The following is a 22,583-nucleotide window of genomic DNA, read 5'->3' on the forward strand; positions in this document are numbered from 1 at the left end:
TCGCTAAAAAAAACCTTGATATCATCAGTGTTACTATAATATAGGATTTTTCTCTGGAGATTTTAAAAATTTTTCTTCACAGCACATATTGGATTATTATATAATGGTACCAACTGTATATATTTTATGAAAATTTATATTTATCTTTACCGACACTCCAATTTGTATACAAAATAAAGGGAAAAATTGTGATTGAGAAGGGTACTTTTTACACTATGTTCTAACAAAGGCAGTATCTTCATTCATCGATAGAACTCTCATCAAGTATCAAATTGTAATAAAAACTTGGAAAGTATCTTTGGGTAAACAGCAGAACGGAAATGTATATTTCGATAAATGTATTATCACCTTCAGGGAAAAGCTACAAAATGTGAAGGTGACTGTGTCAAAAAAGATGTGAAATTTATAAAAATGATACATGTCAGTAAAACCAGTCACTAAGTTGAAATAGCTCACTAAAGCACAATGATTACATGAATATTCTTGATAAAACATCCGAATGTGTTTAAAATATAATTTACCGGTATAAAACCATAAACATGCTCGGTACCGACAAGAAACATGACATTGACATCTGTTATGGAATTTGATATATTTGTTCCTCAGAGTAACAATTATTAATCTGAGGTGTGTCCATGCTGAAACTATGGAACAGTTTCGGGGCACGAGTGATGAGAGACATCTGCTGTTAAACTATGTATACCAATGAGAAAACTCAATGCTAAATTTATCAAAAAACTTTAGAAAATTCGGAATTTAATTGTTAGAACTTCATTCTCACTTCTTTGTTATGTGGAAAGAAACTTGATTCTTTTATTAAGAAAAATATATGAAGTAGTAAATGAATGAATGATAGGAGTGAAAGTTATAATTTATTCCGGCAAAATTTCAGAATTATTACTACTTTGGAATTTGTGTATATTTTTCATCAATGTCTAGCAAAATAGCATATTTCAAAATCTATACCTCACGATTCAATCTCCACAAACTTTGTGGAGATCGAATCATGAGGTGTAGTTTTTAAAATTACTATGGATCTTCATCAAGTAATGGCCGAATCAATCAGAAAAAAAAAGCATATATTTTGCTGAGGTTTTCTTCTTCTTGTCTTATCTGAAAGTTATTTCTTTGTATGATCTACACATTTTTGTAACGAGTTTATTTTGGAATCAATTACTTTGTTCCTTTTTTTGAAAGATTTCCACATTTTTTTGTATAAAGATGGAAAAGTAGGAAGCTAAAACTTGTTTTCCAAAAATTGATCTCCGCCTTTCAATTTAAAACCATCTCAGAGTAACAATTATTATTACTCCGAGAAAATCTAATATTTTTGACCAATGACGTTATAATATGGATTGGCTTTTAAAGAGAGTGCATTGACTTCCAACGACTAAAAGAAAATAAAGAGTTTCACGTTTTAGCATTTAAGTCACTCTTGCCACAGTATTTCTGTATACAAAATACTGTGCTCTTGCACTAAATGTCAGATACAACGTCACGATATTACATATTTATTTGATAATTTTAGGATTTGATTTGTAACGGTGCTGTGACGCAGAGTCAATATTTCGTGTGACCTGCAGGTAGAATATATGTACACGTGACGTCATGGCCAGGTGCATATTATTTCATGTACGTCTTTGTAACACATAACCTATTCGCGTAGTCTAAACAAAACTTGTCCACTTTCTTAATTAAGGAAACAACTTGATAATAAAATCATGGGTGAGTTTTATTTGTGCATAAATACTATTTGAATTGAAGAAAACGTTTTTCTGCGTCTCAACAACTTTTTCCATTCTTCACCATTATTTTATAGAAAATGAACAGAAACTTTGCATTCCTAAAATCCCTTTCGGACACTCTGGTGATCCCAGCGATTTTACCTTATTCGGCAACAATATTGAGGATAGTATACTTGACAAAAATAGTTCAGCAGAAAAAGAATACACGCAAGTCTCTTCAATTTTCAAAGAGAACAGGGAGAGGAATACTGATGGGTTAGGGAAAAGACATTGCAATATTTCCTCATCAGAATATCTACAGGGTGAGTACACAATCTGAGCAAAAAATTTTGACTGAAATCATTCCACATTACCTTCCCATATCATAGGGCGGTTCGCTATATTGAATTTAGGGTGACGTCATGTTATTGTTCTTATTCTTTTCAGCAGAAAAGTTTCATTTGATCCAACCAATTATTGTTATCTGAAACAAAATTGTGAAGAGCGCAGAGACCCAAGACGAATCTTTGTTTTTTTCTGAATTTTTCCTAGTTCAGTTTCATTTTAAAAAATAATTAAAACTTTTATCTTTACATAACTACTTTTTCAGGGGAATCTTTTTCGGGGCTTAATAGATCTAGCCCCGTACCGGTTCCAAATACTGGTCCAAAAGATGGTGTCTCACAGATGAATCAAACTTTTAAAAAAATCTTGGAATTCAAGTCATGCAAGTTGTACCCTCCCAAACCTGGCGATACAAAATATTCCACTCGCACCAAACCGCCTGGATGTAAGACAGTATGTGCGAGAGGGTTACCGCGGTGTGTTTCCAAACACACAATGAGAGAGATATTTAAAGTGTATGGCAAAATCAAGGACCTGAAGATGGAGAAAGATTGCTGTTTCATACAGTTTGTAGAAGAATCGTCTGTGGATCCTGCTATGTCTTTATCGGGCTTTAGAATAGTTATGCAAGACCGTCTAGGTGGATTGATTTCTCGGTTGATATGCATGGATTATGCAAAGGTAAATATAATGAGAGAGAGAGAGAAATATTCTTTATTGTCTAAAGAACAAAAATTCTTATTGAAGCGTATCTTATGTCAGTAGTTGTGTAACGGAACGGTAATAGTAATAGTAGGGACTGTATACCGTTATGCTATTCAACAAAAATGGTAAAGAAATCCCTCAAAGACGACTTACCTTGAGTGGATTGCGGCTGTCTCTTCAGAGTCCTGAGATTGGTACTAGTTCTTGAAATCGAAGCTAATCAGTGTATCGAGAAGCACGGTATTATGCCTTGTGATAACACATTGATATTATCATCAAAATAGCGAATAATTTAACTGAGCAGTCAAAAATGGCAGACAATCCACCACACACCGAGAAGTATGCAACAATGTTCGTCCTTTTTCATTGCTCTAACACACCACAGAGGGCGCAATCATATTGAAGTCGTTTTGAGGGTACAGGGTGAGGCAAAATTAAGTAAATAAAAATAAATATGTTAGCCTTTCCGCAACAAGTTGAAAGAAATAGAGACATAACAAAACACAGGTCAAGATCTTCACATAATGAGGTGCTGCAGGTTTTTCTGGGTTTTCCTGCAGCTGAAAAAGCAAATGCTCCACAGGAATCAATGAAGTCGCCCTGAAGCGCTAATTAATTTTTGTTGTTTTATAAATAATTTAAAAATAAATTTTTATTAGATGAAACTAAATAATTCAAAACAAGAAATATAACAAAATTCAAATGTATTTATTCACAGATATACCAATAACAGTAATAAATTAGTAAAAAAATAATGAATAGATCATTTGACTACATCAGGGGTCTCCAAACTACTGCCCGCCAGTGTCATCAATCCGGCCCGCGACAGCCAATGATTTACTGTCATCAATCTGACCCGCGACAGCCAATAATTACCTAATTGTTGTCACTATTGCTGTGATAAGTTGAAGAAGAAAACACAGAATAATAGTTACTCGGTTTTATTTACTTGCAAGGTAAAACTTAACGACAGAAATGATAACAAAGATAACTTAAGTATCTAAGTTTAAGCATATTAATAACTAACAAATAATTGAAATGAATCACAGTAAAACAAAAACACTAATGAGATTTATGTAATTGTGATTTTCCACCGACAATACTTTGTAGTTGTGGATCAATTTTACTTGTACCAATTATCAAAAGAGATTTAAGATGCTCATCGGTTAATTGAGATCTGTAAACATTCTTTGTGTACTTCATCTTGGAAAATGTTTTTTCACACAAGTAAGTAGTACCAAAAACAGAAAACAACCCACGAGCAAATTTATGCAAATTATCAAATTGTTTCAGTGGAAGACTCTTATAAAATTCCAACAAAGATGAATTTTGATATTTGTTCTTAAGCATATCACTGCACCATAAATCAATAATTTCCATTTGGACTTCATGAGCCAGGGTTTCAATGTCAGAATCAAAAGGATTTTGAAAAATCTTAATTTCATTCGCAATGACATCAAAATCTGAGAAACGAGTATCAAAATTTATCTAGAAAGCACTCAAAGTTTCGATTGCCAAATTGACGGGAAATTCAGTCTCTGTAGTGTGGCTGAATATTTCACATGTTCCAAAATGTGTGAAACATTTTTTACGTAATTGCGATTGAAATAGTATTATTTTCTGCCTGAAGGATTTGATATTGGTGTATAAATCAGGGAGAAGCTGATTTTCTCCTTGCAATCTCAAATTCAGTTCGTTCATATGATTTGTCAAATTGACATAGAAGGCTAACTTCCACATTCATTCACTATTTTCTAAATCGGCAAAAGGGCGCTGCTTTTCATTTAAAAATTTTTCGATCTCTGCTCGAAGTTCAAAAAAGCGCTTAAGGACTTTTCCGCAACTAAGCCAGCGTACGTCAGTATGATATGGTAAATCATTTTCTCCAATCTGTTGAATAAACTCGCGGAATTGTCGGTGATTCAGCCCAGTGGATCTGATGAAGTTAACAAGTGATATGACTGGTTTTAGAACTTCAGACATATCCAAACATTTTCCACACAAGGACTGTTGATGAATGATACAATGTAAGACTAATGGTTTTGAACCACCATCATTTTCTACAGCCTTTGACACAAGTGCAACCACTCCTTTATTTTTACCATACATATTTTGGCCTCCATCAGTTGTTATAGATTTCAAATTTCTCCATCAAAGATTCTTTTTATCAATAGCATTTTCAACTCCCTTAAAAATATCTGCCTCAGTTGTGGTGCCGTGAATACTATCAATATCAAGAAGTTCTTCATACACTTCATAGCTTTTATCTACTCCATCGGTGAATGGTTTACCATGTTTTCCGATTTCAAGAGCCACACGAAAGCTGTCGCGAGTTGCAGACTCTTGTTCAGTATTCGCTTTGGTAAACAAAGATTGTTGCGATTTGAGTCCCCGTTTCAAAGCTTCAAATTTTTCCTTCCGCAAACTTCCTGTATACTTGGAGTAACTTTGAAGATGTTTCGATTCATAGTGTCGTTTAATGTTATAGTCTTTGAGAACAGCTATGGTTTCATTAAAAATTAAACATAGCACCTTATTACTGGACTCAATCACAAAATACTGAAAGTTCCATTTTTCTTGGAACGTTCTGCATTCACTGTCGATTTTTCGCTTTTTTTCCATACTAACAAATCACGCATAAAAACAATAAGTCAAATCAAAATACTTTTGTTGACGGGTGTTACTTCATTTCACAATAGACAGTTTCGCTTCCTTCGCCTTTCCTACGCAGACTAACTCGCAGTTGCGCCGCTAGCCTTTTTATATGCAATTATTACTGCCATCTCGAGGTGATCGGAACTACAACTTTCTCGAATCAACGCGGTAATTCCAAATATTCAATTACGCCTAATGCCACCTAGCGGGTAGCTGAAAAAGATAGTACATGGTACCACTACTCGCCACTGGATGTCGTTAAGTGTCACAATACACAATAATAATTGAAATGCAAAAAAAGCGTAAGTTTGCTTAGGTCACGCACTTTACGACTATCCTAGTCTAGAAATATAGTTAAGGGCAGAAATTGACCCTTGGAACAAACTGAAAACATCATTATGGCCCGAAGGCTTCAATGTTTGGAGACCCCTGGACTACATCATAGACAGCTGTATATTTATAGCATCAATAACAGTATGGTCGAGTATTAATATATAAAAATGGTAATACATTTGAAATATTTTGCATTTTAAAATCACTACATAGTATTAAACAAAGTCTTTGAAACTATGCAAGGCCGCTCATCGCCCTATAGTACTTTATGATTAGCAGCGATTGCATGTGTTTATATGTATATTTAGTATCAGCATTGCACCCGTGCGAGCCGGGGCGGATCGATTGTACTCGATAAAACTCAAACTTAATATCCAAGAGTATATAGACAGGCAATAGAAATTCAAAAACTCGGGGGGGATAATTTCAATGGAAAAAAAGAGTCAATGAACGTTGATAAAATCTGGCTGCCTACCCTGAGAGAAACCAAGCCACGTCCACTAATAATGTTATAAAACAGGGTTCCCAACCTTTTTGCACCTACGTACCACTTGACTTTTTGAGAAATATTGGCGTACCACCATACCTAAATATTTTAATTAACGTATAATATTTACTCTCCTAAAAGGGTTCAAAGGCTTTCTTAATTAAATTCATGAGAAAACTTCATATTTGATGGTTAGATATTTGTTTATTTATAACATGCTTATAATAAAGGAGGAATAAAAATATTGAAAATGGTATTAATTCACAGTTTTATTTATTACCCATAGGTCTATAAACATACAAATAAAAATTCAGCAAGAAATTAATCATCATACAAAATATACAATTATATTCTTTAGTGCGAAACTTGTTGTTAGCCTGTGATTAAAATATCAACATTAGAAGTAATGGAACTTAGTAGATGAACAATGCGGATTCTAGCGCAATATCCCATGTAAATTCTTATGGAGCTGAACTTTTTGCAATTTTTGGTTCAAACAGGAGTGGGGGGGACGTGTGACGTCATCGACGCAGGATGAAATGAGTATCGTGGCGATTCAAGCGTGGAACTCCGCCCCTCGGCCCCCTTAGTATACCGCCTCACCTGCCCTCGGCAGAGTACTAAGGGGGTTAATAGTTATTCGTGAAGACAGTTTTTTTCCTGATATGAGAAGAAGTCGATTATGGAAGATATTACAAGAGCTGATTTTCACTTTTGGAAAGCAAAATAGAAAGAGCATGTTAATAAAAAAATCAGAGATTGTAGAATGGAGAAGAAACTATTTAAGAGAAATAAAGAAAGCCAGAGCACTATGTAAATCTATTTTTTTTTGGATGAAACATGGGTCAATGAGAGTCATACCGTCTCGAAGGTTTGGCAAGATCAGAACATCAAAAGTGGAAGGCAAGCCTTTATGGAAGGTTGGTCCACTGGTTTGAAAATTCCAGTTGGAAAAGGTCGTCGTCTTATCATCACTCACAAAAGCAGCAGTGAAGGATTCGTGAAAGATGGATTGATGGTGTTTGAATCGAAGAAAAATGGGGATTATCATCAAGAAATGGATGCCACAGATTCGAAGAATGGTTTAAAAACATACTTGAAAAACTTCCGCAGGGATCTGTAATAGTAATGGATAATGCAAGTTACCACAGTAGACGAGTCGAGAAGCTGCCGACGTCGTGTTGAAAGAAAGCAGATATTACTGAGTGGTTACAAATGGAAGCTATTCCTTTTGAATCGACCATGTTAAAAGCGGAGTTCCTTAACATGGCTAAACATCATAAGTCAAAACACTTTCTACTAGTAGATACTTTCGGCTCGAAAAAGTTATCGTTTTCCTTGAGTTCCTTGATAATTCTAAAAGTTGTCCATCTTTTGACTCCGGTTATACTCGCGCATTTTTGCACTACTTCCTCCTTACTTTTTATTTCGGGCGGATATTGTATTCTTAAAGAATTATATACATTCATAACAATTGTTTTTTCGTTTATATTTAATGGTGACAATTCCGGACGCTTCACGATTCCCGAACAACTAGCTTCCATGTTGTATAGCTGTTTATTCAACGCGCTCTCGAAGTAAACTGAAGCATATCACGAATAACCCCGCTATAAAGCCAAGTCGGTCTTATTGATGGGTGCGATTTGTCTGTTGACAGTATAATTCAAAGGAATCTCTATTTATACCGCCTTCAAAAAAAACAATGTTTTTGTCAATCCTCTTCAACTAAATACCTATTTGTTGGAGAATGTCTTGGTTACTACTGGACATATTTCAACATTTGTTATAGTAAATTTGTTATTTTGTTTGTTGTGAATGATATTTTTCAAGAATAAATATTGTATGTTCGTCGTATAAATTCATTTATTCAATTCGTTGACAGTAAATAATTTGAATGCAGTACGCCTATGGCACTAAAATATATATTGATATATTGCTGTAGTCTCTCTCATTTCTGAACAGATTATAACAGCATGTTGCTCACATCACGCGTACCACCGGTTGGGAACCCCTGATTTAAAACAAAAGTCAAATACTAACATCGTAGTTACCGTGTTCGGGACGGGAATAATAACACAATGACCATTACCACATCGCCTTTGATAATGTCTCCCGCAGTAGTGGACGAAACGTCAGGCATAAAAACCTTCAGACCACGGCCAAAATCCCGGAAAATAGCTTTCACACAGTTATCTCTTTCTAAAAATCTTGCTGGTCGGATCCCGTTTAAATTTCTTATACGTTCCTGGAACACGGTGGTGGTTTTCTCTTAGACTTCCTGTGTATTTTCAGTACACTTATTTGTTGACCAGCAGGATGACTAGATCTTAAGCCCTTAAATTATTAAATGTCGCCATCAAGATGAGTTAATTATCAATCAAAAGGAGACAATTTGCAGGAAGAAGGTGGGCAAGGCTTATCACAAGTGTCAGATGATCTACAACCTACTGTAGATAAGGTCCAGCATCCTGAAGTACAAGCTGTCATCTGCACAGAAAGTGCCTTAACCAATGCCTTCGCAGTCATCAAACAAAGGGACAAATTTACTGACGCCGTACAGGTAAATGCACGACTCTGAATGAAAAATCGCAAGTAATATACATGCAAAAATTCCAGCTCAAAATCCGATGATTTTTCTTATGGCGCCTCATTCTGGCGATTTTACGAGCTCCGATCGTAACCTTGTGGAGCACCTACCAGTAGATGAACAAGGCTGGTTCTGGTTCACTTCAAGGTCGCGCGTCGTTGATAGGTGTTTCAAAGAGACTTTAGTGAGTGGAAGAGAGACACGTGTGGCGTAGTCGATGCAGAGAAGGATGGAGTGAGTATTGGAGAGATTCAAAGATAAGAGAGTGGATCAGTGAGTCAGAACCAGCCTTGTTCATCTACTGTGGGGTGTTCCGCAAGGTTCCGATCGGAGGTCGTAAAATCGCCAGAATGAAGCGCCACAAGAAAAAGCATGGGCTTTTGAGCTGGAACTCTTGCAGCTATATTACTAAAGCAATCTAAGGAAGTTCTTGACCACATAATTTTTCAGCTCTTGATATCTTGGTTGGAAAAAGGAGATTGCAATACGAAACGGTATCAAAAATTTTTTGAGATGATTGCAATAGCCAAGAATCACGTTGATAGACTGTTGGCTCTTAGAAAAAAATTATTAGATGATACGAATAAATCGACTTTTCAACGCAGAGAGGAAGCTGATGAGATTTCTTCACAAAGTAAGTTAGAGCTTATTTCAACTTTTACGGGCAGGACAACGTGACATCAAATATTTTCAAGGCGATTTTATTTTTTCTAATTATTGAATGATTTAAATAATAATGATAATGAGGTTCCTGACACAAGGTGCAGGGCACAATCATTCCAGCGCCGCTCTAACATTTCAATACCACTTTTGTAGAATGATTTATCTTTAGCCTCAAAATGAGCCTCAGTTTCAGTAAAAACCTTTTCAATCAAGCGAAATTTCTTACCGGTAAGAATTTTTTTGAAGTCTGTGAACAGCCAGTAGTCGCTGGGAGCCAATTCTGGCGAATACGGTGGATGTGGGGGCAATTCGAAGTTCAATTCATGTAGTTTTGCCATTGATTTGATTGACTTATGACTTGATGAAACCAAGTTTTTTCTTTGCCATATGCGGTCGTTTATTTGCAATTTCGGCCTTCAAACGCTCCAATTTACTGTTGATGGTATTTCCCTTCTCAAGATAATAGATGAATAGTACACCACGCACATCTCAAAATACCGAGGCCATAATCTTTCCACTCGATTGTTGTGCTTTCGGGTGCTTTGGACAAAGTTCATCAGTTACTCTCCACTCAGATGATAATCGTTTTGATTCCGGAGTGAAGGGATGAATCCATGTTTCATCCATTGTCACATATCGACGCAAAAATTGCGGTTTGTCATGTTTAAACATGACCAAACACTGCTCAGAATCATCAAGACTTCCTGGTTTTTGGTCAATTGTGAACTCGTGCGGCACCCATTTTGAACAGAGCTTTGTCATTGTCAAATGCTCATGCAATATAAAGCCAACACGCTCTTTTGATATCGTTACAATGTCAGGTAACTCACGAAACTTCACTCTTCGATCATTCAAAACAATTTTGTGGATTTTTTTCATGTTTTTGGTGTTACTGCTTCATTTAGACATCCACCGCTCATTTGGACGTCCACCGCGTTCTGCATCATCAGTGTGTAAACTATAATCGGGTCTACCACATAATAAATCTTCTACTGATTCCTGAAATTTACAGTTATCCTATAAACTTTAAATATGACCAGATAAATGACTAAAAATCTTGAAACCATTATGATATGAGGAGTCTGACTAGATGAGAGGCTGGTATGTATAATCTTAGGTCATTAGCTTGACGAAGGGCATAATTATTGAAGTAGCCGCTAAATATCAGAAATAGGCCAATTTAGCGGCAGACAAATCAAGTTCCTTATAAGTTATTCTCACTGCAAAACACCTTGAAACCACCTTTTTCTTGAGGGTTACAATTAATCGGCGAAAATAAGTATATTATCATTTATTATCCCCAAAAATTCAGAACTAGGTCTGTTTTCAATCATCTCGTCCGCGTCCTTTGTTGTTAAATGTATGACGTCAATAGAGTGGCAGAATGATAATAATATTGTTTTGGAAATATTAAATGACAGCAGATTGAAGTCGCACCGGTTTTTTAATTTAAGGTAAATGTTCCTTCTATATTGATAGATGTTAAATCGTATATGTATAACAAGAAAAGTATCGGTCCCAGTATTGAACCTTGTTGTATACAGTTTGTACACTTCTAAATTAGTGTACGTTTTTGTCAGTCAATTGGTAAAGACATGAACGTTTTTTTTCTTTAAAAAACTCGTTTCTCTTTCTGTTATCATTTACATTCGCAGTCGTATTTAAGCCAATACTGAATTTCCATCTGTTTATGTAGTCAGTCATATCGAGATGCTCTACACTACTATCTGCCAAAAGAAGGTAATGGACCGTTTCTCGGTTGCTCAAAGAAGAATACTACATCAGTGGACAACCAAGTTAGTAAGTACAGTGCTTCTAAGAAATAGTTGGTAATTTAAATATATCATGAGCTGAAAACAATTTTTACATTTAAACCAGTGTTCCTCCTTGTAAAGTTTAAAACATTTTTTCTGTTACCGGTTACCCTTAAAAATGGAAATTTGGTTGTATTAAGGACTGATGAGGTCTCACATATCAACCTGCGATTCCCAATAGTGCACCCATAAAGTAACACGTAAATTAATTATGAGTATATAAATATTATATATATATATATATATATATATATATATATATATATATATATATATATATATATATATATATATATATATATTTTTGATTGATGCAACTAATTTTCTTTTATTTTGAGTATTTCAATATTAAATTCTAAAAAAGGATTTGAAGCTTTATATCTTCTATTAATTATCTGCGAGCGCTTTCGGCGGTTGGTAGTACTGTCATCATCTGGCACTCCTCAAACTGAACTGGTCATCCTGTTGTCTGTCTCTTTATACGGCCAGAGCGTCTTAACTCAGATATTTCAGGTACTTTAGGTAAATTTGCCTGTATTTGTTCTGCATCAGGTACTCTTCTTCGTGTTAGATCTTCTCTAGGAATGTGTATGGTTTTGTTCAATATATTGAATGTGAGATCTTGTTGTGTTTTGATTTGTACTTGTTCTTCGATAAGTGATTTGTGACTGTTGAATTTATGGATGTTCAAGTTTTCCCAAAAGTCCATGCGGTTTCCCTTGTTGATTTGTTTTATTACTTTTATGTTCTCTGGTGGGGGGAAATTATGTTTGTTTTGTATGGCGTGTGTTGCAAGGTTTGATTTTTATACTGTTGGATTGATGTATGCCTTTTTGTGCTCATTGTACCTTTGGATCAGTTTTTTCTTGGTTTGGCCGATATAGAATTTGTTGCAGTCCGAACATCGTATAGTGTATATCCCATTTTGGTCTTTGTCTTCTTCTTTTTCATAGTTGTTTATTTTTTGTGTTATCTTCGTGTTCGGCTTGTATGTGATGTTGATGTTCAGTGGTTTGAAGATGTTTGTTAGTTTTTTGGTTTGGTGCCTCCCTAAATTGAATACACCACGGCTGTGCAGCCCCACGCTGGAAAACGTCGAAGCCATCATTTTCAATGGCAAGTTTCCAGTGTTGTCAACTGGATGAACTATAAAGTCGCTACACAGACTCGAGTACGATGACCGTATACCATTGTCCAAATTTCAAGTGTTTTCGAGCACTCAGTTATATTTTTTGAATAAAACTTGATGCACATTTTTTTATTCATTTTTTTTCGATAGAAAAAGATCGCCGAACACGCAAAACACTTTTAACTTGTATGCCCCTCACCAACAAATTAAACACGATAAATAGCTGAAACTGTGAACATATGTTCGAGACGGGTGTACCAACATTATATATAAAAAATCGCTAATTGAATATGCGTAGCCCGCGAAATTTGAATATTCGCCTTATTTTTTGAGCGGACCTCGTATATTGTACTTAAATAATTTATTATTTCTCATTTGCTTCTGAAAACTGCCAAAAATTATGTATTGTTAACGCTTCAAAGTAGTTATATTCACGTGAAATTCAAACAAAAATTATATTAAAACTGTTTTTTGAAAATCACAAGTCACTTCACTGAAGCTGTAGATGTCCACTGAGTGAAATATTTAATCCAAATAGTCAAAGTATATCACAAAAGGAATTCGAGAAACACTGGTTTACAGGTATAACTGAACGCATGCCTTTTGTACTCTCGGCATCATGACATTGTCATCTAAATTTTGACGAATACCATTTAGATTGCGAAACGCCCCTGATACATGGCAGCGGTTAATAGTATTGATTATCTATACATCATCATGCCTGAAATGTCTTCATATTTTGTGATAATTTTCATTATGTACGTTTGTCGACTTTTCCAGAAAAATCAAGAATTTAACGACAACGTTATGCTGGGCGAGACTAGTAAACTAACTATGGATGACTCGATCGTGAAATCAAAGAAAAATTTAATAGATGAAAGTGCCAATACACGGATTCAAAATGAGGTATGATGTTGAAAACAAAATTGATGATATCTGAACGCAGAGTCGTAACTTTTTTAGGCATCAGCCCTTGAAACCAAATACAGAACGGAGTTAGAATCTAAAAACGAGGAAATTCGAAACTTGAAAGCGGACTCAGCGAATGCAAAGTCGTTTCAGAATGAATCAAGCAAAAAGAACCATAAATACCCTGAAGGAATAGTGCTAGAATATTCTAGGACAGGAGCTGCATTGCCCAACTTGGAAACTCAACTCAAACAATACTGCGATGATCTTCGAGAAGAAAAGAAACATACCAGCATATTGCAGAAAGAGATTACGGAGCTGAAACGGATGATTTCCAATGAAGAATTCCTCAATAAAAAATTGAAAACTTGGATAGGAGATAAGGACAAGCAAATTAATCAGTATGAGGAAGAATTACGAAAACAAACAATTATCGCGAATAAACTAGAAGAAATGAAAACAACGGAACTGGAGAGGCTCACCCAGTTAAGGTTCGAAGACCAGGAAGAAATAAAAGAGCTTTGGAAAAAAGTTCATTGTTTGAAGGCCGAACTGTCAGATAAGAGATTCACCGAAAGAGACGCTAAATTTGTTTCGATAATAACGGCCTTTTTACTGATCCACCCGTTCGGAGTGGATTTTGATTGTATCGTAGAGTACGTCAAACGAATGGATGTCACTGCTGAAGCCGTGGAGGTCCAGTCCGTACTTGAAAGATGTTCCTCCGTCTTCATTAGCGAAGACAAAAAGTGGATGTTGAAGCCGCGTTCTAATCAAGGTGAGTTGGTTTTTGAACGGATAATACTGGTTCACCCACGAAAAAAACAATCTAAAACAGGTTTGACTTCTATTGTATCTCTATTCATTCATAAGATTTCTGTAAATCTTTGGTCATAATTTTTTATTTCTATTGCTTCATTTTAAGTAATATGAAGTCAATAGTTCACTTATTTTAATCACAATTATCATTCTGTGTCAAATAATAAGCTCTCTCTTGAGTCGAATACTTAAAAGTTCATAGACTAACATAGAAATGGAATTCTTCTTAAAATTTGATTTTATGATTCAATATAGTTGCCTTCGAGGTCGACGCAAAGATTATAGCGGTTATACAATTTTTCAATACCATTTTATAGTACGATTTTTCTTTAGCCTCAAAATAGGCTTCAGTTTCGACAATCACCTCTTCATCGGTGCTGAATGTCGTTTTAGTGAGCATTCTCTTGAAATCTGAGAATAGGAATAAGTCGCTGAATAGGAATAAGATCAGGAAATACGGTGGATGCGAAAGCAATTCGAAGCATAATTCATGCATTCTAACGCTATGTGATAGTCGCTGTTGGTTGTTTTTTCCCCTCTCAAGATAGTCGATGAATATTATACAATTCCAAAATACTGATACTTCACTTTGCGGTCGTCGAAAATGATTTCGAGGATTTGTTTGATGTTTTCGTCAATGATAACCTTTTTGGTGCAACCATTGCGTGCATCGTCGTCGGTGCTCATTTCACCTCGTTTAAACTTAGAAAACCACTTCTCAACGGTTGATTTTTCTGCTGCAAAGTCCGAATAATGTTTATCAAGCCAAGCCATGGCTTCAGTAGTATTTTTTTCACCAAAAAGCAATGCTTTATTAACACACTAAAAACTTTTTCATCCATTTTCTTCAAACTAACAAAAGTTGCTTCACTCATAATGTTCTATCTCACAAACTAATAGTCCGACAGCTGTGAAATTTGTACAAGTGTCTTTTGAAGGTTAGGGTTAACTAAAAATCATATGGATTCGTACTAGTAACGCCATCTGTGTTTTAACCTACAAACTTTTTAGCCCACCTAATTAAACATCTTCCTCTTATATTTTCTCGACTCTATAAATAAATCATTGGTCTTTTTGTCATGTTCACGAGTGGAAATTCTAGGAACATAATGTAGGTGAGTATACGAGATAGATCATAAGGGTGATTCGTTAATTGATTTTCCGAGTAACTTCAAATAACATGCTATAAAATCAAAGTTTATCTTATTAAAATTGTCTTGTTGAAGTAACTTTTGCCCGTAAGTCTGTCTAATAAAGATGCTCGTTTTAATTTTCAATAATTTTTTGACACAAAAAATGCCTGAATGTGGTTTATATAAGAGATAGATAAATAGTGTTGTGGATTTTTTTTAATGTACTGAAAACCAATAATTTTGTAGTAGATGGTACTTACATATAATTAACTATTACTCCAGCGGATGCAAATAAAGTAGTTCAATGTTTTTTCTTACGACTCGCTTTAGATAGATAGCCTCTAATCTTCCTCAATTATTTTTACAACTAAGTATTCATGCAAAATCGAATCTATTATCAGTTCCACACTGCATCGATTTTTTGTGGTACAACAACCGATTTTTTACGATTTTCACGGAATTCGTCGGCAGCCGAACTACGACTACGATTGAATTCACTATACCAGCGATATACTGTGGAATTTGATGATACTTTATCACCATGCAAAGAACTGAGTTCATCGACACATTCTTGTTGAGATAATCCTCGTCGAAAGTTGTGAAAACTATTCCAATGAACCCCTTCTCTTGAAATTCTCTTGGCCAAATTGATTTGATTAAAACGACGTTTATGCTAAAAAATGTCAAACTTTATTATGGTGTTGCCACATTTTACCTATTGAGATTAGTGTTGCCATTTCCCGAAATATGAATAGTCACGAGACATCAGAATAAATATTTATTGAGATATGGAGCTTCAAAAACACATGACATTTAAAAAAACAAAACATTTGAAACAACCTAATCTTACACTTGCGCACACATCTCAGAAAGTCAGTTTTTTTCAGACCAGAAAACACACTGGCTCAATTCTAAAACTGCCAATCACTCAGCTGAGCCACCTTCTCAAATGCAGCAAGACAAATCAAGTGTCGCCCCGTTGCACCCACTCACTCAAATACAGTCCCCCACAGATGGAACAAGCTCTATCTCAGGAGTCCCTCCCCCCATTTATCAAGCTCCAGTGTTACTGGGGAAAGAACCTGTCTCGCCTCAAATACAATCTTCGTGTGATCCAAACTCGCCTTGTGGAATATCATCCCCTGGTTACGAAATGGAGTTGAGGGATAACGGACTGTCTTCATTCGCAGAGGAACTTCGACTAGTGAATATCCTCCGCAAGTTTCCGGACAACACTCAGTGGTCGCCGCAGTTGAAGAGAAGGTGTCAGGAAATTGCGGTCTTCAGAAATGAGTAAGTTTAGAAGAAATCTCTCCAAATGTCGTTTTAGCAATAGTTTGCATCTAATTTATGTGAAATTGACCGTAAGTGGTCCAATCTTGATTTTTTGTGAAATTCTACAAATAATCGCAATGAACGAAACTTTTCGACCTTCAGGCACAATAGTGGAGGGAGAATGTTCCCGCTGTTTGTTGTTGGCTAGGTTTGTCAGGAGTAGGAGAGCATGTGGGTTCGCCTTCTCGACCCTCTCAGTGTCCAGGGCTGCTCCTGGCAGCGGATTGCTATACAGTTCAATATTTTTTCGTACATGCATACCACATTGACGAAAAGCATACATTTTGACTTCATTTGGTTTTGAATTGATTCGAACGAGGCCACGGTATATATTTACAAATTTCAATCACTTCGTCCTTTGATAGTCGAGTAATCTGTCTATTTCTGTCTCATTATGATAGGCGTGTCCGTCTGTCATAGAAGTCATAGATCACGATCACGTCGATCACAGAGCACAAAGCACTTACTTTTCAGATCTGTCAAATCTGTCGAAAACCGCTGACGCTAAAAGAAAAATAAATCCACAATGAGAAAAGAGAAATTACGAATTTTAAATAAATATTTATGAATGGTAGCTGGTTGTTCACCTCACCCCTCTTGATTTTTGTTTTAGGAGACTTTGTGTTGTCATTTGATTTGATACATAATATAAGCAAAAGCTAGATTAGTGAATGCAGAATTTTCAATTAACATCAATGCAGATAGTAATCAAATCAATATATTTTCAATAACCACTTCAAAATATTTACATTTCACATACGATGGACTGTCTGCGCATGCGCTAATCGCTTTATTCCATCTTTGCATCATGTGGGAAGCTGTCACTTGTCAATTATTCTGATGACAGTGTTGGCGACCATTGATGTTGTTATACAATTATAGCGAAAAGCATACATTTTCATCTGTCATTTTCGTTCAATTTTTTTTTGCCTTGGAGCAGCACTGTGTCCACCGTGAGGATGTCGGAGCAAGAGGTACATACGTCAATTGCGCAACGTGTTGTAATCAAGTTTCTCGCCGGCCGAAATCTTGAAGAGATTGGCTGCCCAGTTCGGGGAAGAGACACTGTCGCGAGCCCGAGTGTTTGCATGACATAAACAGTTCGTGGAGGGTCGTGATCGTGTTGAAAATGAGAGCCATGACCGCAGACCTCGCATCAGCATTACAGCGAACAATATCAGCAGTGTTCGACGGCTTATTGAAGATGACAGACGTCGTACCACTTCTGAAATTGCAAGTGAGGTCGGGATAAGTTATGGGAGCACTTACTCCATACTCACAGAGGAGCTAGGGTACCGTGAGGTACCCTAGCTCCACAGAGGAGCTAGGGTACCGTGAGGTACCCTAGCTCCTCTGTGAGTATGAGCCCCTAGCTCCTAGTGAGGTCTCACAGCTGACCAGAAATTGCATCGCCTTCAGGTGTGTGGGCGTCTTCTTGCACGATTTCAGAAACAAGAAGACCAATTTCTCACTCACATTATCACCTGTGATGAAAGATGGGTGCACCACTACACCCCAGAGTCTAAACAAGCGAGTATGGAGTGGAGAAAACAAGGAGAACCTGGACCAGTGAAAGTCAAGTCACGTTTGTCGGCTGGCAAGGTTTTGGCTACCGTTTTTTTTTTGACCAGCATGGATTGGTGTATCTCGATTTTTTGCACGAGCGCAGGACATTTAATGCGGCCTACTACTGCGACGTTTTGAGTGAGGTCGACTTGCATATTGCCGCTAAAGACGTGACTTATCGATCAGGGAAGTGGTGCTTCTCCATGACAATGCTCGCCCCCATACAGCAGCCTTGACTAGGGAAAAATTGGAGCAACTGGGAAACATCGAAACACCCTGACACCCTGTGACTTTCATGTGTTTGGCCTCTCAAGGAAACTTTAGGAGGCCAAAGATTCGATAGTGATGCTGAGGTTGAAACCTACGTGCGCAATTGGCTCCAGTGAGGTATATATTTCCTTGCAATATCGAGTAATTGAACTTTAAACAGATAATCGTCAAATGGTATTATTTTTTGAGACAGCTAGTTAATGATATCAGCTTTTCGCCAGGCAGTTGTTGGTGACTGCCCCAATTGTCTTCTGTGGTGGGAGGCATTGTCAATGAAGACGGTTTGGTAAAATTTTTAAAAACCAACTTTCGAACTTTGGCGCGTCCATTTCCTCGTAGTATTCGCTAGTTTTCTTGGACTCAAAGAGTAACAAGCCGTTTTCCAAAAAACCCGAATTGCTGCCTATAAGAGTTATTATGAGCCTCTGTCCAGCCAGCTGGCGCTTTTAATCCTGTTGAGAGGCCTTCAATAAAAGCTTTTCATTTCTAAATCTTGCCATGCCTTTGAGACAGTATCACATTTGGCCTCATTTTCTTTAAAGTTTTCAAGAATTCTGTCCACACTTCTCGTCAACACTTTAATTTAATCACTAAACAGATTAAATACGTTATTATGCAACATATTTTCATTCTTCTTCAGATAAATTCGGACGTCAGCGTTTGCTTTGACTGTTTTCACTTTCCATATTATTCACAGTTCACGGTACAAAATTGAACTGATTTTATAATGATATTTCCCTTGTTTTCTATTTACTGTTTATCCTTTTCCTAGAAATGTAGGTATCTAATATTGTGACGTCGACTACATTATAACTTATTAGGAATGTATTAAATCTATAGAAAGTCTATCATTCCTCTTTTATGTTTATCTAGGGTAGGCATTATACAAAAATATTGTTATATTATTTCCAAATTTAGAGGTTTTTATAACAGAAATTCCTAAAGTGTCATCAGTGTTGAAACAGACCCAAATTTTTATAACTAAATTATAATAACAGATCATAGAAAAAACATTAATATTTACTCTATGTATTATTCAACAGATGTTGAGCTCATACTCATATCTCTCTCTATCTTACGGCAAATTCAATCTGCTGTAGCCTTGAAGGTTTCATCGCTTCATATTTTGCTTCCGACATAATTTTGTCTTCAAAAATGCTGTAGTGAAGAATCGAATATTAAAAACTTGCTAATGACACCACTCACAGTATCCACCACTGCACGTACAGCACTTTACCTAGCTAGTCGCTAACTAAATTCATTTGTTTTCGTAATATCGTCGAATAACATACTGGCTGGATGGTGCGCGCTCTTTTATATGAGGCAGCGGGCGGGACTAGTACTTTCGAGAATGGAGACTAGAAACTTCTCGCTTCGCATTGAAGCTTACTGCCATCTATTCTACAGTTTGACAACTATCGGACAGGAAATAGTTACTGTCTAGTCCCCTAGATGGCGTTACACGGGGAAACGCGCGTTAAGCGTAAATGAGCGGAAAAGTTTGTGTTAAAAGAAAAAAAATAACATTTTCAAATTAGCCATCGACCCCCTAAACCGAATTTTAGTATGATGACATAAAAGGGAAGTCAAAATTCACAGCTTTCTATTATTTATGTGAAAGGAAAGCCTTCGAAACACCCAGAAATGATGACGATTTTCCTGATAAGGGCTGTTCCATCTTTTTCTTGAAATGTTTCCCTTTAATTATATAAAGTTATAATCAATCTTCACAATGTTGCAGGTTCGTCTTCTACCTCAGAGCTAGCCAAAGAAATACCGTGAAAGTTGTGGTTCCAACAGTAGCCCCTGATGAATTTGTTACATTGAGAAATGCGATCACCATCCCAGATAAGTATCCAGAAGAAGTCTACCTGGAAAACCTCATGGCCGACCAATTAGATACTACAAACTCGAGCTCACTCACTACGAACTCTTCTAACAGCCCGCAACGAACTTTGCAACCTGTAAACTCAATAGAAGAAGAATACCGATTCGCTAGAATAGGTCAGCACTTTCCAAACTATTGGAGCTGGTCCGCTCCGCTGAAAAAGCGAATGAGGTATTTCAGTCCGAAAAAATACCTCAATGCAAAAGCTTATCTCAGTCTCAGGTTGCCAAACGGTAATGGGGTTAATTTGTTCCTTCCTAAAATACATCAAAAAAAGATGGCCGCGCTGGAATCAGTTGAGATTCCAGAGAAATATCCGGAAGAGTACATTTTGGAAGAAAGGGAAGGAGAGTTGTTCGGGAGGGGCTGGTTCGAGGACAGAAGGGGTGTTCCAAGCCACCCGTATAGTCCAGTTCCTAACAATGTCCCAGAGACATTCGTGGGTCATTCCGAGAGTTACTCAGTTCCACGAGTTGCTTCCATGGAAACCACCCCTTTACACATGGAGAGTGTACATTCGCCAGGGGATGAAACTACCAAGGAATCGTCCAGGCCAACAACTTTCTCCCCCAGTTTGACAGAAGAAACCCCTGCAGTTCCTTCGATACCTCCAGAGCAAGACAACAAAACTGAGGAAGCGAAGAAGAATGAGGAGGAACAAGTTTTGCAACCGCAAATCCCCTACAGAAAACCACCTGTGCTCCACATAAACGAAGAGGAGTTTGTCCGTTCAGCGAAAAAACGTCGAATCCTCGTATCCCCTCAGGAAACGCCCAACAAGATTAGAAAAACCATCCTGAAAAAACCGAGCTCCCCGCTGAAGGTTTCCAAAGGATTATGGACTTCTTGGAAGTCTTCTGAACATACTCAGAAGCCTCCCAAGAGAAAACGCAATGCAGATCCCGTTACAAATGAGAAAGCAGGAAGTGATACCGTTTTTGGAAACCAAACGACTTCTGAGAGAATTTGGCAGGTTCAAAAATCCTCCAATAAGTTCCAGGAAGTTTCGAAAGTCGACGACAGCATCGTCGTGAGTGAAACCACTGGAAGAAGAAGTTTGGTTGAGACCTCTGCAAAAAAATCCGTGAACGAAACTGCAGAAAAAGCCTCAACAGAGGCGTCTGCAAAGAAAGATTTAGACGGGGCCGTTTCAAAGATAAACTCAGAAGAAACATCTGCAAAAAGGTTGTTGAATGTGACTTCTGCAAAGAAAGATGTACCCGAGACCTTTTCCAAAAGAGCATTAAAAGACAGTATTGCCAAAGGAAATATAGACGGGACTTTTAAAGGTGGCGAAAAAGAGACCTCTTCAAAGAACGACTTAGAAGAGTACTATGCACACAGAGCCTCAGAAGAGAACCCTTCAAAAAAAGACGTTGAGGTCACCTCTTCAAGAAAAATAGCTGTTGTGCAAGCAGCTGCAAACCAGACCTCTGTAGCAAACAAAGTCTTAGAGGAAACCACTACCGCTGCAAAAAAACCTTCAAAAGAGGCCTCTGCAAAAAAAGATGTAGACGGGACCGACTTAGAAGAGAACCCTTCAAAAAAAGACGTTGACGTCACTTCAAGAAAAATCGCTATTGCCCAAGCAGCTGCAAACCAGACCTCTGCAGCAAAAAAAGTCCTAGAGGAAACCACAACCGATGCAAAAAAACCTTCAAAAGAGGCCTCTGCAAAGAAAGGTGTAGGCGGGCCGATTCAAAGACAGGTTCAGAAGAAACATCTGCGAAGAGGTTGTTATACGAGATTTCTTCCAAAAGAGCATTAAAAGACACTTCTGCAAAGAGAAATATAGACGAGACATCTTCTAAAACTGGCGAAAAAGAGGCCTCTTCAAAAAACGACTTAGAAGTCAACTATGCAAAAACAGCCTTAGAAGACTTTGACGCCACCTCTTCAAAACAAACCACTGCTGCGCAAGCAGCTACAAACCAGATCTCTGCAAAAAAAGTCCTAGAAGAAACCACTTCTACTGCAAAAAAAACCTCAAAAGAAGCCTCTACAAAGAAAGATGTAGATGGGACCGTTTCAAAAACAGGCTCAGAAGAAATATCTGGGAAAAGGTTGTTGAAAGTGACTTCTTCCAAAAGAGCATTTAAAGACCCTCCTGTAAGAAGAAATATAGACGAAACTTCTTCTAAAAGTGGCGAAAAAGAGACCTCTTCTAATAACTACTTAGAAGAGAACCCTTTGAAAAAAGACGATGACGCCACATCTTCAA

General features: G+C 37.0%; 1 protein-coding gene across 1 annotated transcript; it reads left to right on the top strand.

The window, feature by feature from the left end:
- Positions 1–1,565: 1,565 nt before the first annotated feature.
- LOC111509041 (uncharacterized) lies at positions 1,566–22,131 on the top strand. Its single transcript, XM_074180808.1, has 10 exons — positions 1,566–1,725; positions 1,820–2,047; positions 2,335–2,750; positions 8,648–8,809; positions 9,287–9,470; positions 11,196–11,299; positions 13,223–13,348; positions 13,406–14,129; positions 16,191–16,596; positions 20,216–22,131. Exons 1-10 carry the CDS (start codon positions 1,722–1,724, stop codon positions 22,128–22,130), a joined length of 4,269 nt encoding a protein of 1,422 aa, XP_074036909.1. The 5' UTR covers positions 1,566–1,721; the 3' UTR covers position 22,131.
- Positions 22,132–22,583: the final 452 nt, after the last annotated feature.

The sequence above is a fragment of the Leptinotarsa decemlineata genome, unplaced genomic scaffold (genome assembly GCF_025532065.1).
Source record: "Leptinotarsa decemlineata unplaced genomic scaffold, Ldec_3_MD MMD2_P_RNA_scaffold_2, whole genome shotgun sequence".
Lineage (NCBI taxonomy): Eukaryota > Metazoa > Arthropoda > Insecta > Coleoptera > Chrysomelidae > Leptinotarsa > Leptinotarsa decemlineata.